Source organism: Fusarium fujikuroi, chromosome FFUJ_chr03, assembly GCF_900079805.1.
Source record: "Fusarium fujikuroi IMI 58289 draft genome, chromosome FFUJ_chr03".
In the NCBI taxonomy this organism is placed as follows: domain Eukaryota; kingdom Fungi; phylum Ascomycota; class Sordariomycetes; order Hypocreales; family Nectriaceae; genus Fusarium; species Fusarium fujikuroi.
In genome coordinates, this window is record NC_036624.1 from 2,792,562 (window position 1) to 2,804,954 (window position 12,393).

At 49.7% G+C, this 12,393-nt stretch overlaps 5 protein-coding genes; 1 reads left to right on the forward strand and 4 right to left on the reverse strand.

Moving 5' to 3' along the window:
* Window positions 1–1,444: 1,444 nt before the first annotated feature.
* FFUJ_02977 (related to sucrose transporter SUT1D) lies at window positions 1,445–3,376 on the forward strand (the record flags this gene model as incomplete). The annotated part of the gene is made up of 1 exon (XM_023574770.1): window positions 1,445–3,376. The coding sequence occupies one exon, from the start codon at window positions 1,445–1,447 to the stop codon at window positions 3,374–3,376; it is 1,932 nt and encodes a 643-aa protein (XP_023428065.1).
* A 400-nt stretch (window positions 3,377–3,776) lies between these two features.
* On the reverse strand, window positions 3,777–4,061 carry FFUJ_02978 (uncharacterized protein; the record flags this gene model as incomplete). The annotated part of the gene is made up of 1 exon (XM_023574771.1): window positions 3,777–4,061. The coding sequence occupies one exon, from the start codon at window positions 4,059–4,061 to the stop codon at window positions 3,777–3,779; it is 285 nt and encodes a 94-aa protein (XP_023428066.1).
* A 231-nt stretch (window positions 4,062–4,292) lies between these two features.
* On the reverse strand, window positions 4,293–5,098 carry FFUJ_02979 (uncharacterized protein; the record flags this gene model as incomplete). XM_023574773.1 has 4 exons in its annotated part: window positions 4,293–4,463; window positions 4,586–4,789; window positions 4,848–4,982; window positions 5,048–5,098. 4 exons carry the CDS (start codon window positions 5,096–5,098, stop codon window positions 4,293–4,295), a joined length of 561 nt encoding a protein of 186 aa, XP_023428067.1.
* A 935-nt stretch (window positions 5,099–6,033) lies between these two features.
* Window positions 6,034–7,521, reverse strand: FFUJ_02980 (related to mixed-linked glucanase precursor MLG1; the record flags this gene model as incomplete). Its single annotated transcript, XM_023574774.1, has 1 exon — window positions 6,034–7,521. One exon carries the CDS (start codon window positions 7,519–7,521, stop codon window positions 6,034–6,036), a length of 1,488 nt encoding a protein of 495 aa, XP_023428068.1.
* Window positions 7,522–10,697: 3,176 nt separating this feature from the next.
* On the reverse strand, window positions 10,698–12,161 carry FFUJ_02981 (probable MNN10-subunit of mannosyltransferase complex; the record flags this gene model as incomplete). XM_023574775.1 has 3 exons in its annotated part: window positions 10,698–11,367; window positions 11,420–11,702; window positions 11,756–12,161. The coding sequence occupies 3 exons, from the start codon at window positions 12,159–12,161 to the stop codon at window positions 10,698–10,700; spliced, it is 1,359 nt and encodes a 452-aa protein (XP_023428069.1).
* Window positions 12,162–12,393: the final 232 nt, after the last annotated feature.

A 12,393-nucleotide genomic window follows, 5' to 3' on the forward strand; every position in this document is an offset into this window, starting at 1 on the left:
GCCTGTTGTTCTTGACTTGACATGCGTACATAGTGCATGGGGGAAGATATCGTGAGCAGTACGTCTGGAAATATCTGGTTGCATCATGGTGGTTGTCGCTGTTCTCGGTGACATGATCCGGATGTTCAGGGTTTACTTTTGCCAAGCTGCAGGCATTCCTGTTGCTCATAAATAATAGCCTGAGGCATCTATGATGTATTGACGTGGATACCTATTTCTGATATTCTACCTAGGGACTTAGTGCAACGTACTGCCAAAAAGTCCTATTTATCGATTACAACTAAACAATGATTTGATAAGATAAGTAGGTAGGTATGTATGATAAGATACAGAGCATTAGCACAAAGCTACTCGATAACGTCTGTTGAGGCTCCCGTCCTGGTAAAAGAGGACCACTTATGTCAGGAGCTAGTGCGAACAACCATCGTGATTTACGGTCATTTTTTGGGCGGACGTCGTCATACATTATCCCAAGCGAGTTGAAAGCTGATGGGTTACACACAGCCAGCTTATTAGGCTCAGTTCAACAGAAGTATCCAACTGACCGCTTCGACTTTGAGCGTTACATCACCATGTGCAGTAAATATTAGCTCGAGACACGGACAAAAAGGTCCTCAACGTGCTCAAATTGCTGCATGTCTTCGAGTTTATCCGTCATTTTTGATGCGGTGAAATATATATACAGGGTAAGTTCCACAGAAGAAGCACCAGCGAACGGGGCAGCTACAGGGGACATCAGTGGTCAGTACCACCTGGATATGTGCCGTGACCAATGACATAGCGCGCTGCAAGCCCCAGACAGCGATTTGAATCAGGAACGGGGGCCTCGATCAGTAAATTGATGATTAACGTCACGATCTATTGGAGGCGGGCCCAGTGACGCATCTCTTTCACACTCTGACAGCACGGTACCCGACCTCTCTTTACCTGCCACGCCCGACTCCTGACTCTGAGGCCTGCCTGCGACAGGCGCAGTTTCGGTCGCGTGAGTTTTTGATTTGACCACATGATAGTTTCATATTCGACGGACATTTATTGATCCAGCCAGCTCAACCCAAGGTAACTCACTGAAGCAAGAACCTTGTCTCCCTTACCTACCGTCTCCTCGACTGTCTTCTGAAGTCCACCGTTTCCTTTCTTTGCTTTTTGTCACATTGTCTCGTGTCTGCATGAGATCGGCCCCTCAGCGCCTTTATCTTGCTTGCTTGTGATAACCATTCGCAGATACCCAGGTCACGGACGGATACAGCCCCTGCCACCGTCTTCGTCTGTTAGCAACACAACTGCCGTGTTGCAATTGTCCGAGTTCGCATTTTACACACTCCCCGCATCCGGACTCCTACCTATTGCAGCTAGATAGCAACGTCTTTAAAGCATCGAGTGTCTCCTCCAGATTCCAGATTGTCAAATTTGTTACAATAACTTCTTGTCTAACGCCGCTGTGATGGGCGCGGAAGACACTGGGGGTGGCGGGCTACCAGCCTCTCCCTCATCATCCAATCCACGAAGAATCGGAGGCAGCCAGTCTATCGCTCGAGGAGCCAACACGCAAGGCTACGATGAACAATCACCTCTACTAAACAACGACGCCAACAATGTCCATAGGGAAGCGGACGATTCACAGGTCACAAAGAGCATATGGTATTTGCTCATATTGACCATCAGCATCGGTGGTCTCCAGATCGCATGGTCTGTTGAGCTTTCAAACGGATCACCATATCTTCTATCTCTTGGCTTGAGCAAATCTCTCATGGCTCTCGTCTGGATTGCCGGACCCTTGACCGGCACCCTTGTTCAGCCATATGTGGGTATGCTCAGCGACAATTGCCGTCTGCCCATGGGTAAGAGAAAACCGTTCATGATCGGGGGATCTATTGCCACCATCCTCTCCCTGTTGTTTCTTGCCTGGGCCAAAGAGATTGTCGGCGCTGCTGCTGGACTCATGGGTTTTGACCCAGAGTCTAAAGATGTGAAAACAACAACTATTGTGGTCGCAGTCATCGGCGTTTACGTGCTCGATTTCGCCATCAACACCGTCCAGGCGTCCATTCGTGCATTCATCGTCGACTGTGCGCCAGCTCACCAGCAAGAGTCTGCCAATGCCATGGCCAGTCGGATCACCGGATTTGGTAACATCGTTGGATACATTGCTGGGTATGTCGACCTGACCCGTCACCTTGGCTTCCTTGGGAAGACGCAATTCCAGATCCTCTGTGCTATCGCATGTTTTGCCCTTGCCTTGACCGTGTTTGTGAGCACCGCCTTCATCAAAGAGAGGGACCCCCGACTTGACGGCCCGGCCAAGAAAGAACAGCAAGGCGTTTTCTCCTTCTTCTTCACTATTTTCAAGTCGATCAAACGCCTACCGCCTCAGATCAAGAGGGTATGCGAGGTCCAGTTCTGCGCCTGGGTCGGCTTCTTCCCTCTGTTGTTCTATACGTCCTCATACATCGGAGAGATCTACGTCGAGCCATACCTCCAAGCGAATCCCCACATGTCTCCGGAACAGCTCAACAAACTGTATGAGCAAGCGACCCGTATAGGTACCTTTGCACTTCTCATCAACTCGATCGTGAGCTTGCTCACAAATGTATTCCTTCCATTTTTCATTGCTCCAACGTACGATAGCCAGCCAGTCACCGGTATTCCGGGAGAGAGCCCTGCAGGGTACTATGACTCGGATGAGGATGAGAAGCCCTCGTGGTTAGACAAGCTGGCCATTCCTGGCCTGACTCTCAAGCGTGCTTGGTTCCTGTCCCTCCTTCTTTTTGCTGGGTGCATGTTCGCCACGCTTTTCGTCCGGACCGTAAAGGCGGCCACCGTGCTTGTTGGTCTTGTTGGTATCACCTGGGCGATGACGCTGTGGGCTCCATGGGCCATCATCAGTGCCGAGATCAGCCGGAGAGATGCCCTGATACGAGCTCAAAAGACACGATTGGCGGCCGCTAGAGCAAACAATAACGGAACCGCAGATGACGAGGAGGAAGAAATCGACCAGGCTGGAGTAATCCTCGGCATCCACAACATGGCGATTGCGGCACCTCAAATCATTGCTACTGTTGGTTCCAGTATCATCTTCAAGCTCTGGCAGAAGCCCAGAGGCACACCGGGAGACCACAGTATTTCTATTGTGTTCGCTCTTGGTGGAGCTTGTGTCCTGATCGCGTCATTCTTCGTTGCCAAGATCAAGGATGATGCTTCTATGCCAGCTGATGTTATGATCGAAGCCGAACAGGGTCGGAGTGGGACAGAAGAGGTCCCTGAACGCCGACCCCTCAGCCGGCGCAAGTCTACCAAAGACCAGCTTCCCAGAGCAACCCAGGCCCGGGCCACACTGACACGACACAAGAGTTTCGGAGGCGCCGAAATGCACTGAGAGCATCAATACACAGACAGACAGACAGACAGACAGACAGACAGACAGACAGAGAGAGAGAGAGAGAGGTACACGCCCTTGAACGAAGCATGGAAAGGTGTAGGGTAAATCATTTGGATTGGCGTTTGGCTCTATCTACCAAGCCTAGGAGCATATGGAGGGATGGAATACGGATTTTCTTCTGGTTAATTTGACAAGTGCCTAATGCTAGAAGCCCTAGGTATAATGCTGGGCTATAGGTTGGATGCTAGAACCACAGTTTCATGTTTAAGCTTAGATCAAGACATCACATTCGTTCCTCAGCTCGTCTTCATCTGATATACATGGCTCAAATACCCAGGCCTACGCATCCACCACCACCATGACGCACAACATCCGTAGCGGAGCCTACGCCCCGAAATCAATCCATTGGGTTCGGATCTGCTGACTTGGGACCACACGTGCCGATAGAGATCCTTGTCTCGCCAGGAAGAGGACCAAGGGTAGGATTGATGGTGGTGAAAGGGATGAAGCGAAAGCACCACAAGACATGGTCGTCCTCGCCACAGTAGCTGTAATCACAGTCGAACGACTCTTTGGGAGCAGCTGTGACGGCAGGGGCATCCGTGTTGCAAGGCTCTGGGTTGTGAGGGAGAGCCAGGGCTGTTGAGGCGAAGAGTATGACGAGATAGCTGCTGGGAAGCATTTCGAAAGCTGTGAAGCTTCTGCGTCGAATTTGGGTTAATACTTTGTGTTGTCAAAGTTTCCACGAGAGGAGGGGATCTTTATAGAGAATCATGGTCAAACAAGTGCTACATTCGAGAAGGCTTCCCTGTACTCGATTCAACCAACAGGGACTTGTTTGCGTTGCAGATGGTGGTATATAACACTCACATGATACTGCAGCTGGGTTTCATCTGGACTAGAACAACAGAGATCAAGTGCAGTAGGCGAAGAGCCGTGCAAGGAATCGGCAGATGTGATTTCCACCTACTATACCCGAGGCAAAGAATTGCACAAGACGAATAAAATGGTCGAGAACTGTGAGACCAGGCGGGAATTCGGAGTTTTGTACTTCAGAAGACTGAAAGCCAACAGTCTCTGGTGACTATTTAGGTACACACTGGCCTTTAGGTGGCTCTCTTTCTACATGGATAGCATCTTGTTTCCAGCCTTCACCCACAACGACATAATCACTCCGATGCTGGTTACCCAAACTAAACTGCGTACCCGTGATAGTCGGGGATTATCCTGCAACCACAGGTAAGCGATGTTGTACAGGAGACGGCTCACAACATAGCCGAGACCAAGGATATTGATTGTTGGCGCTGGTACAGCTGCGAAATTTGCGGCCAAGATGCCTGCGGCATAGCAACCGATAGTTTCGAGGCCGTTTTCTGTGGCAGCTTTTGCACGGAGGAGGAATTGTTTATGCTGGGATCGTTAGTGGGAGTTGTGGGCGAGAGATGGACAATCAGACAACCAAACCTACAGATTTATCAAGAGTCTGGCAATTGGCGATTCTGTCCTTGTGAGAGCGAGGGTTACAGTTGTCGTAGGTCCCTTTGGCACCTGCGGTGATGGTGTAGGCGTGAGGGAACGTGACGATGAAGAATGCAGCTGGGACCTATAGGATGCATTAAGTTGAGATGCCGTTGATCACGAGGGGAGGGGAGGGGAGAAGGGTCGTACTGTGAAGAAGGAATAGTTCCTTGTGAGATCGAGACCGAGAAAGGACTCCATTGTCGTTGATAGGGAGAGAGTCGTACTGTGATGAAGAGCGAGCTCAATTGAATTGTTTGATGGATGATGGATGGAGACCTCTGGTTTAAATCACAAAACAACAACAACAACAACAACAACAAAACTGTTGAGAACAACGAATATCTGATGAGACTGAATCATCGTGAGTTCCAGGGAGAATTATCAAACTTGTCCGACAGTTTAATAATCAGGCGTAGCTGTTGGTTATTAGACCCGCTTCGAGTATGATGAACATGCATGCCATGTTGAGCTAGCATAACGTTTAGGATCAACCTAAAGGCCCAAGTGAGGATAACGACTGTTGAACAACGTGACAACTGCTTATTCAACTCTACTGATGTGTCATGAAATATTCAATGTTATTCCTAACGCGATATGTAGACGAAAGTAACATCCGCCTATCCATCCATCCATCCAATGTTATGTCTACAATCATTCATTATGCCAATCACAAGAAGAGGTAAAAATCTGGCCATATCGGGTTTGGTGTTCCCATCCCCAACACCGCTAACCTCGATCAATATGACTAAGAAACAGGGGCATTCTCAACGCCTTTCAACATCATCAGCATTCCCCTTCTCAAAACTGCCCCCCCTGGTGATCTATCCACGTTCAGCACTCACACGGCAGAAAACGCCCAAAGTAGGCTCGTAAGACTTGCATTGCTAAATACTTCATATGCTCGCATGGTCATCAACCACTTGTAGCCAAGAGATGACTATATATATATATATATATGTATGTACTGAGAAGAGTAAAGGTTGACATAAGAATCTAGAATCGAAAATGCTTTGACAGATGTTCAGTATCTGCTAGAATGTCATGTAAAAACAGCCGCCACCGCCGACCCATGTCTTTCCTCGTTGTGTCTGGGGGTATCTTATATGTTTGTAAAGGTTAGAAGCTCGACCTGCTCATGCAAGATATCGCTTCGAGATGACGGATCGCTTGGACCCGACTCGCCAACCGTTTCCGTCCCAGCTTGTGGTGCTGCTTGATTGGGGCTTGCTAGTCTTGTAGGCTCCGGGGACATGGTACTGGCCATTATCGTAACTTTGGCCAGTGCTGTAGCCACCGCCTTGGCCTTGCTGTTGCTCAGGGGAATAGCTGTTGCCTTGATCTTGGCCTTGTTGACTGTCAGGAGAGTATCCGTCACCGTTTTGGGTGCCTTGTCCTGGCTGAGTGCTGCTGGGTGGGTTGGTCTGGCCATCACCGTTTCCGCTCTGGCCGTTACCACTGTTGCCATTGCCACTGTTTCCGTTGCCCGAGTTTCCATTACCCGAGTTTCCGTTACCGGAGTTGCCGTTGCCAGAATTTCCGTTTCCTGAATTGCCATTGCCAGAGTTGCCGTTACCACTGTTACCACTACCGCTGTTACCGCTGCCAGAGTTGCCGCCACCGGTGGTTCCGTTACCACCACCACCACCGTACGAACCTCCCTGGACGTAAACCTTGATACTGTTTACAAGCCAGTAGGCGTTCTTGAAGTCGGCAGGGTTGTTGGCAACATAGTCCTTGCAGTCTCCCAAAGACGAGGTCTCTGGGTTCTTGCCCCAAACATCGGGGGAGCCAGCCCAATCACCGCAGAAGGTGGTATCAAAGACGATGTTGTTCTCCTTGAAGTGATCGTCGATGTTGCAGCCTTTACCGCCGTTGAATTTGGCAGCGGGAGGACCCCAGGATGAAGGGGTTGGGTTACCGGACTGGATATCTTGCGGGATGCGACCACGGTGGAAGAACCATACAGCAATGTGGTCGGATGTCCACTCAGTGGCGTAGACTCCGCCGCCGATGTCATTGAAGCCATCGCCGTAGTTCTGGTTGTCTGAGGTGTTCTGGCCACAGCCGGCGGCGGCACCAGCAGAATCGCAGTTTTCGGACTCGAGGGTCGTGCCCTGGGTGGTGCCATCATTGGTGATGCTGCAGCCAGGTCCAGTGTGGAGACTGATCTTGTTCTCGGTCTGAGTGTTGACACCCTCGAGGATATCAATCTCGCCAGAGGTTGGCCAGTTGGGACCGAACATCCAGTATGCGGGCCAGACACCGGGGATGCTGCCAGGCATATGGGCAATATCGGCGACGAAGAGACCGTGAGTGAAGGCGTCGTGAGAGGTGACACGGACAGACCTTCGGCCGTTGGAGGGGTTCTTTGTCTGGTAGTCTACGCCCATGTAGACAGCACCATCGACATAGCCAGCCAAACCCTCAGAGTTGGCGGCGTCGGCGTCGACGTAGTCGACAAAGCCGTGTGTGGGATCTTCTTCATTGAAGAATTCAAAGGCCTCGAAAAAGTTGGAAGAGTCGTATGTGGTCTTGAGGGAGTACTGAGAGTAGGAGTTGTTCTGTGCAAACGCACCATTGAACAAGGCCGTGAGGCCCAGCGCGAGGATGGAGGAATGCATTGCTTCTGAGAGGGGAGGAGTCTTTGGAGAAAAAGAATTAAGACGAGAAGAGGTGTGTTGTTTCTAGTCAATTATTCGCAAGATCGATTCTGATTTGAAGCTGAAGTCTTGAGCGTGAAGGAGAGAACGCGATCAAGTCGTTCACAGAGACAGACGTTGTACCAGAGCGAGGCTGATGTCCTGAGAAGGTCGAGTGCAATGAACAAACGATTTATAACAATAGATCCGTGAACTACCATTCATCACCTATTGTCTGAACGAGAGAATCCCCAGCCAAAAGTGGAGGGAGGGCTGGAGGGGGAGGCTATTGAAGTGAGTGACAATAGCTCTGACACTGACGCCGCCAAGGAGGTAGGTAAGGTAGGTAGTCCAGCGATATAATTACTGCTCCTAGTCAATAGGAAACCAGCAACGAAACCAAGGCAAGGCAAAAGAGAGTGGATGGAAGAGAATGATAAAACAAGGACGGTCAGCCAGCTACCGAAAGGATTGAACGGTGATGGCGACGAATGCAGCCAAGAAAGAAGTCAAGGAGTGGATGTGTCTTCTCCAAGTTTCCAAGAACAGCTCAGTCTCAGAGTAACCAGACACTGAAGACGGAAGAAGCCAAGTCAAAGGAAAGTACAAAGACAGAGACAGAGACACAGAGAGAGACAGAATGAGAGAAAGAGAGAGAACGAAAAAAAAAGAGTGAGGTTGGTTATGGTCTAGTAAAAGGAAGGGCTTCCAAGGAGAGGAGGGAATGCGGGAGCTATGTATAAGTTTATGTCTCTGATATGGACCGGAATGTCTTACAGCCTCTCCTTTCGAACGCCAAGCTATTTTGAGAAACGAGACTAGCCATGTTTCTTTGTTACTCTCCCACCCCTTGTCTCGTTTGGGGCCTTGGGCGCGCTGTGTTGCTTGCTGCTTGCTTCTATCAGTTCATGCTCAGAGATCAGATGGATGCTAGAGCTAGTGCTCGTGTATGCTAAAGATTCCGAAACAATAGCCAAGGGGGGCCTTGAACAAGTCAGGACTCTTCATATAATAGAGTGCCGCCAATAGAATCTCCCACAACCACTTTTGTCCAGAGGCTCTAATGCGTAGCTTGACAGTCCCGATTCAGAGAGGGCCAAGGCCAATCACTCCAACGGAGAAAAAGCTTAGCGGAACCATATACGGCTTGGCGCGCCTCGACATGGCCGGTTCAGGCAGGGAGATGGATGTGTCGAGGCTTGTGATAGGCCCATATCAAGTAGACGAGCGGGTTCAGGGGTTTGCATCCACTAGAGAGCACGCTATCTGGCAGTGGAGTGAGTGGATGTGCGTGGCAGGGGGTGGGGGGAGGGGTGGGGGGAGGGTTTAGTGAGTAAGTACCTAGTTAATGGAGCTGGAGGGCTCAGATGGGATGAGAAACAGCTGACGACGAAACAGAAACATTCCCGCTCAGCTGGGTACCTTAGTAGGTAGGCTGTATTTTTCTGCTGGAATTCTCTATTGTAATACATTGATTGACCATGTGAATGCTATTGTTCTTGAATTCGTGAATCATACAGCTATGATTACCTAGACTGCTATACATGTGTCAGTCTATCAGGGACCCAGACCTTGGTATCCACAACAGCGCTTCTACAAGTAACTGTACATATAGCCGCGCGCTCAACTCATTTCCATCCCTGTCTCTCCACCTGATGCCATCCATCCATAACCTTAGTAGGTAGGGAGTTGAAAGCCCAATCCAACAAGCAAGCAAGAACAAAGAATATCCAAACAAAGCACTCGGCATATAAATCACACACTTACATACATACATAGCCCAACTCACCCCAAATAACCTGATCTTGACCCCCGTCTTGAATCGCTCATATTTAAGCTAGGCTGAATTCATTCCTTACCAAGACATTTCAGTCACTTAGCCTCGACGCGCGTTATCCAGCCGCCGCCACACTCATGCAAACAATGACCTATTCTGAAACATGGTCTCAGGGTTGGAAGCAAGACTAGACCTTTCTATCCCTTCTCCCTACCTACCTACCTACCCACCTACCTACCCACCTACCTACCTACCTACCTACCCACCTACCTACCCAGTACCTACGGATACCTAGTTCCTCTTTTGGACACTCACACACATATGTACTCACGCTGCTGACCTCACCGCAGAACCTTTCTGCCACCTCCTTTCTCTCTCATCATCTATGATACTCCAACATTTCCACTTGAACCTTCAAATTCGATAAAAATCTGCTACTCCTGAAACTTATGTACACATCGTATCTGTACTCTCCTGACGAGGTTAGTCTGCTTCAACGGGCGGAGAATCAACTCCTCGTCTATTCTTCCGTGCCGTGGTCCCGAACTCACATCACATCCCGGCAGTTATGATCTCGGCTCTATAGAATAGACGAACAAAGATCGACGCTCTTCTCAAGGTTCAGGGCCAGGGCCACCCACCCTGACAGCCTCCATCTTTTTAGACTTTTAGAATGTCGTGATATTTCCCCTGATTATATGTGGTCTCGCTACGCATATTGTATCAGCTTGATCTGTGTCTAGGATTATCCTTGCCTAATAATCATCCATGACTTCCGGAGGATCTCACTCATTCGACACAAAACAGTTTCACTCCATGTATCTTCACACTAAGTACCACCTATCAGTATCAGATAATCCCCCCGTAGGTGGCTAACCCTTTCTTTCGGACCGATCGCAATCCCAGCTGTTCGGGTATAAACTGTACTGTACATAGTATGAGTATATATGTCCTTTCTAATTGACAGCCACATGAAACTCTACATACATCTTCCTCCACAGCCTAGCAACCTTTTCATATCTATAAAACACTCTCCATCTCCTCTCATTTCACACCATGACTGTTCGGTAAGCAGGCGATGCTTCCGAGTTCAAACCTCTCCGTGCGATATGGAGCCGAGATTTTCCCTTCCCATCTCTCGACTGTCGCGGTCCTCTTTCTAATGCCTCGTCTAAGTGGGTATATGCAGTCGGGAAAAGAAAAATTGCAAATCATGTACAGAACTCCGTGGCAAGCATCACCGCAGTCATACCATTAGACTGTTTCTCGTGTCCGTGTCCGTTTCCCGTATATCGTCTCGCCGAGCTGATGCGTCTATATCCCAACAAACAATCAACCAAGTCGTCGCTTCATTCATCCCACAGCTTCATTCAAGTGCTCTTCACAACTTGACCTTCTTGCCGGTGAGCTTGAACCAGATGACCGCAATGAGATCCTCCTTAAAGCGTTCCCATGGGTTTCGGTTGAGCCAGTAACTGAACTCACGGTAATAGTACATCTCGCCCCAACAGTCTCGGCCCCATTCGCACCCTGCCATGTTGACCAGGAAATCGCGCTGGTTCTCCTCATAGTGGATATGCTTATCCTTGGGACCGCTGTCTGGGTTGCAAGCTCCAGGTGGGAAACTGTTGATCTTGCGTTGGTGTAGGAAGCCGACATGCTTGCGCACCCATGGCTGCGATTGATATAGCTGATCCAGCGCATCTTGCTCTTTGTGTTCCCACTGCATGTGCTTCTGCTCATATGTGACAGGATCCCACCAAACGTCGAGCAGTCTGTCCGTCCAGTCGCTGCGCCGCATGAAGAAGGATCCCAGGTTGAAGCCGGCGCAATCCTGTGTCATGATCATGTTGATCGAGTTGGCCTTGCCATCTCCAACAGGGCTTCGCGAGACCTCATCCAGATAATGATGGGTGAAAGGGTGCGATATGTTGCGAGGGTTGAAGTAGTTGATGTCGCGCTCGACTTCTGTCTGCAGGTGGTTGAAGATGTGGTCTTGAAGTGATACTGAGGGCTCCATGACGAATGTGTTCAAGTCCAGCCACCAAACCCTGACATCGAGCTTAGTCTTTTATTCCATACACACAGCCAGGGTCAGCTTACCATTCAGCCTTGGGATACTTCCTCAAGGTCGACCGAATAAAGTCGACTTTCTCCCAGCTCTCCCGCCACTCGTGCGCATACTTCTTCTTGGTGCTCATGTCCACAATTTCCAAGTCGTAGCCCCATCGGTTGACGTACTTTCGCTTGTTTCGCACGCTGTCTCGCTCGATAGCCCATTCTCTGGCACCCTTCCACTCCATGACACCACCTCCAACATTTGCGCCCAAGATAATGACAAACTTGTTTCCGCCACCGAACGATCTTCTCCAGTAATATACAAGAGCTGCAAATGATCAGTCATAGCCCAAGACCCAAGAGAAGCCAGAGGCAACTTACGGGTTGTGTAGAAAATGGTATAGCAGAGTATCGCTACCAGCGTGAACAGTAGAAACATCTTTAGCCTTCTGCCCATTCGCCCATAAATCGATCGAACTCTACCGGCGAGTGGTACCTTTCGAATCCATCTTGGCCCCCGTCCATGTTTTTCCTTCCAGGTCTCACGCTGCCCGTTAAACTGCGGGAGACTGCTCGATAGTCGCCGCATATGTCTGCTGAAGAAACCCTTGTTTTGAGTCGAAAACGAAGAAAATGTGCTCGAGTTGTGAGGTCGCATCTTGGCTGATTCCCATACAACAGGGCCACCGCTCACGTTCGCTGGAGTCGACCTCCCACTGTCAAGGCTCAAGCCTGGACTTGACCAGCCACCACCGGGAACAGGTGAAGGGCTTCGCGAAAGGGTCATGGAAGGACCTGGGGTATCTGTAGGAGGCGGGCTCAGAGATTAGCTCGCGAACTAACGTTAGGTTGACTGCAGTTGACGGTCCATGGAAGTCAAAGACAAGCAAGATATATCTATAAAAAAAAGAGGAGGGAGAAGGGAGAATGATCAAGAGCGAGTTAAGGTTGAGGCCATGCAGAAACCAAGGCGCAATGACGGGCACAAGAGTATGTATAAAAAGAGACAGTGGGGAGGA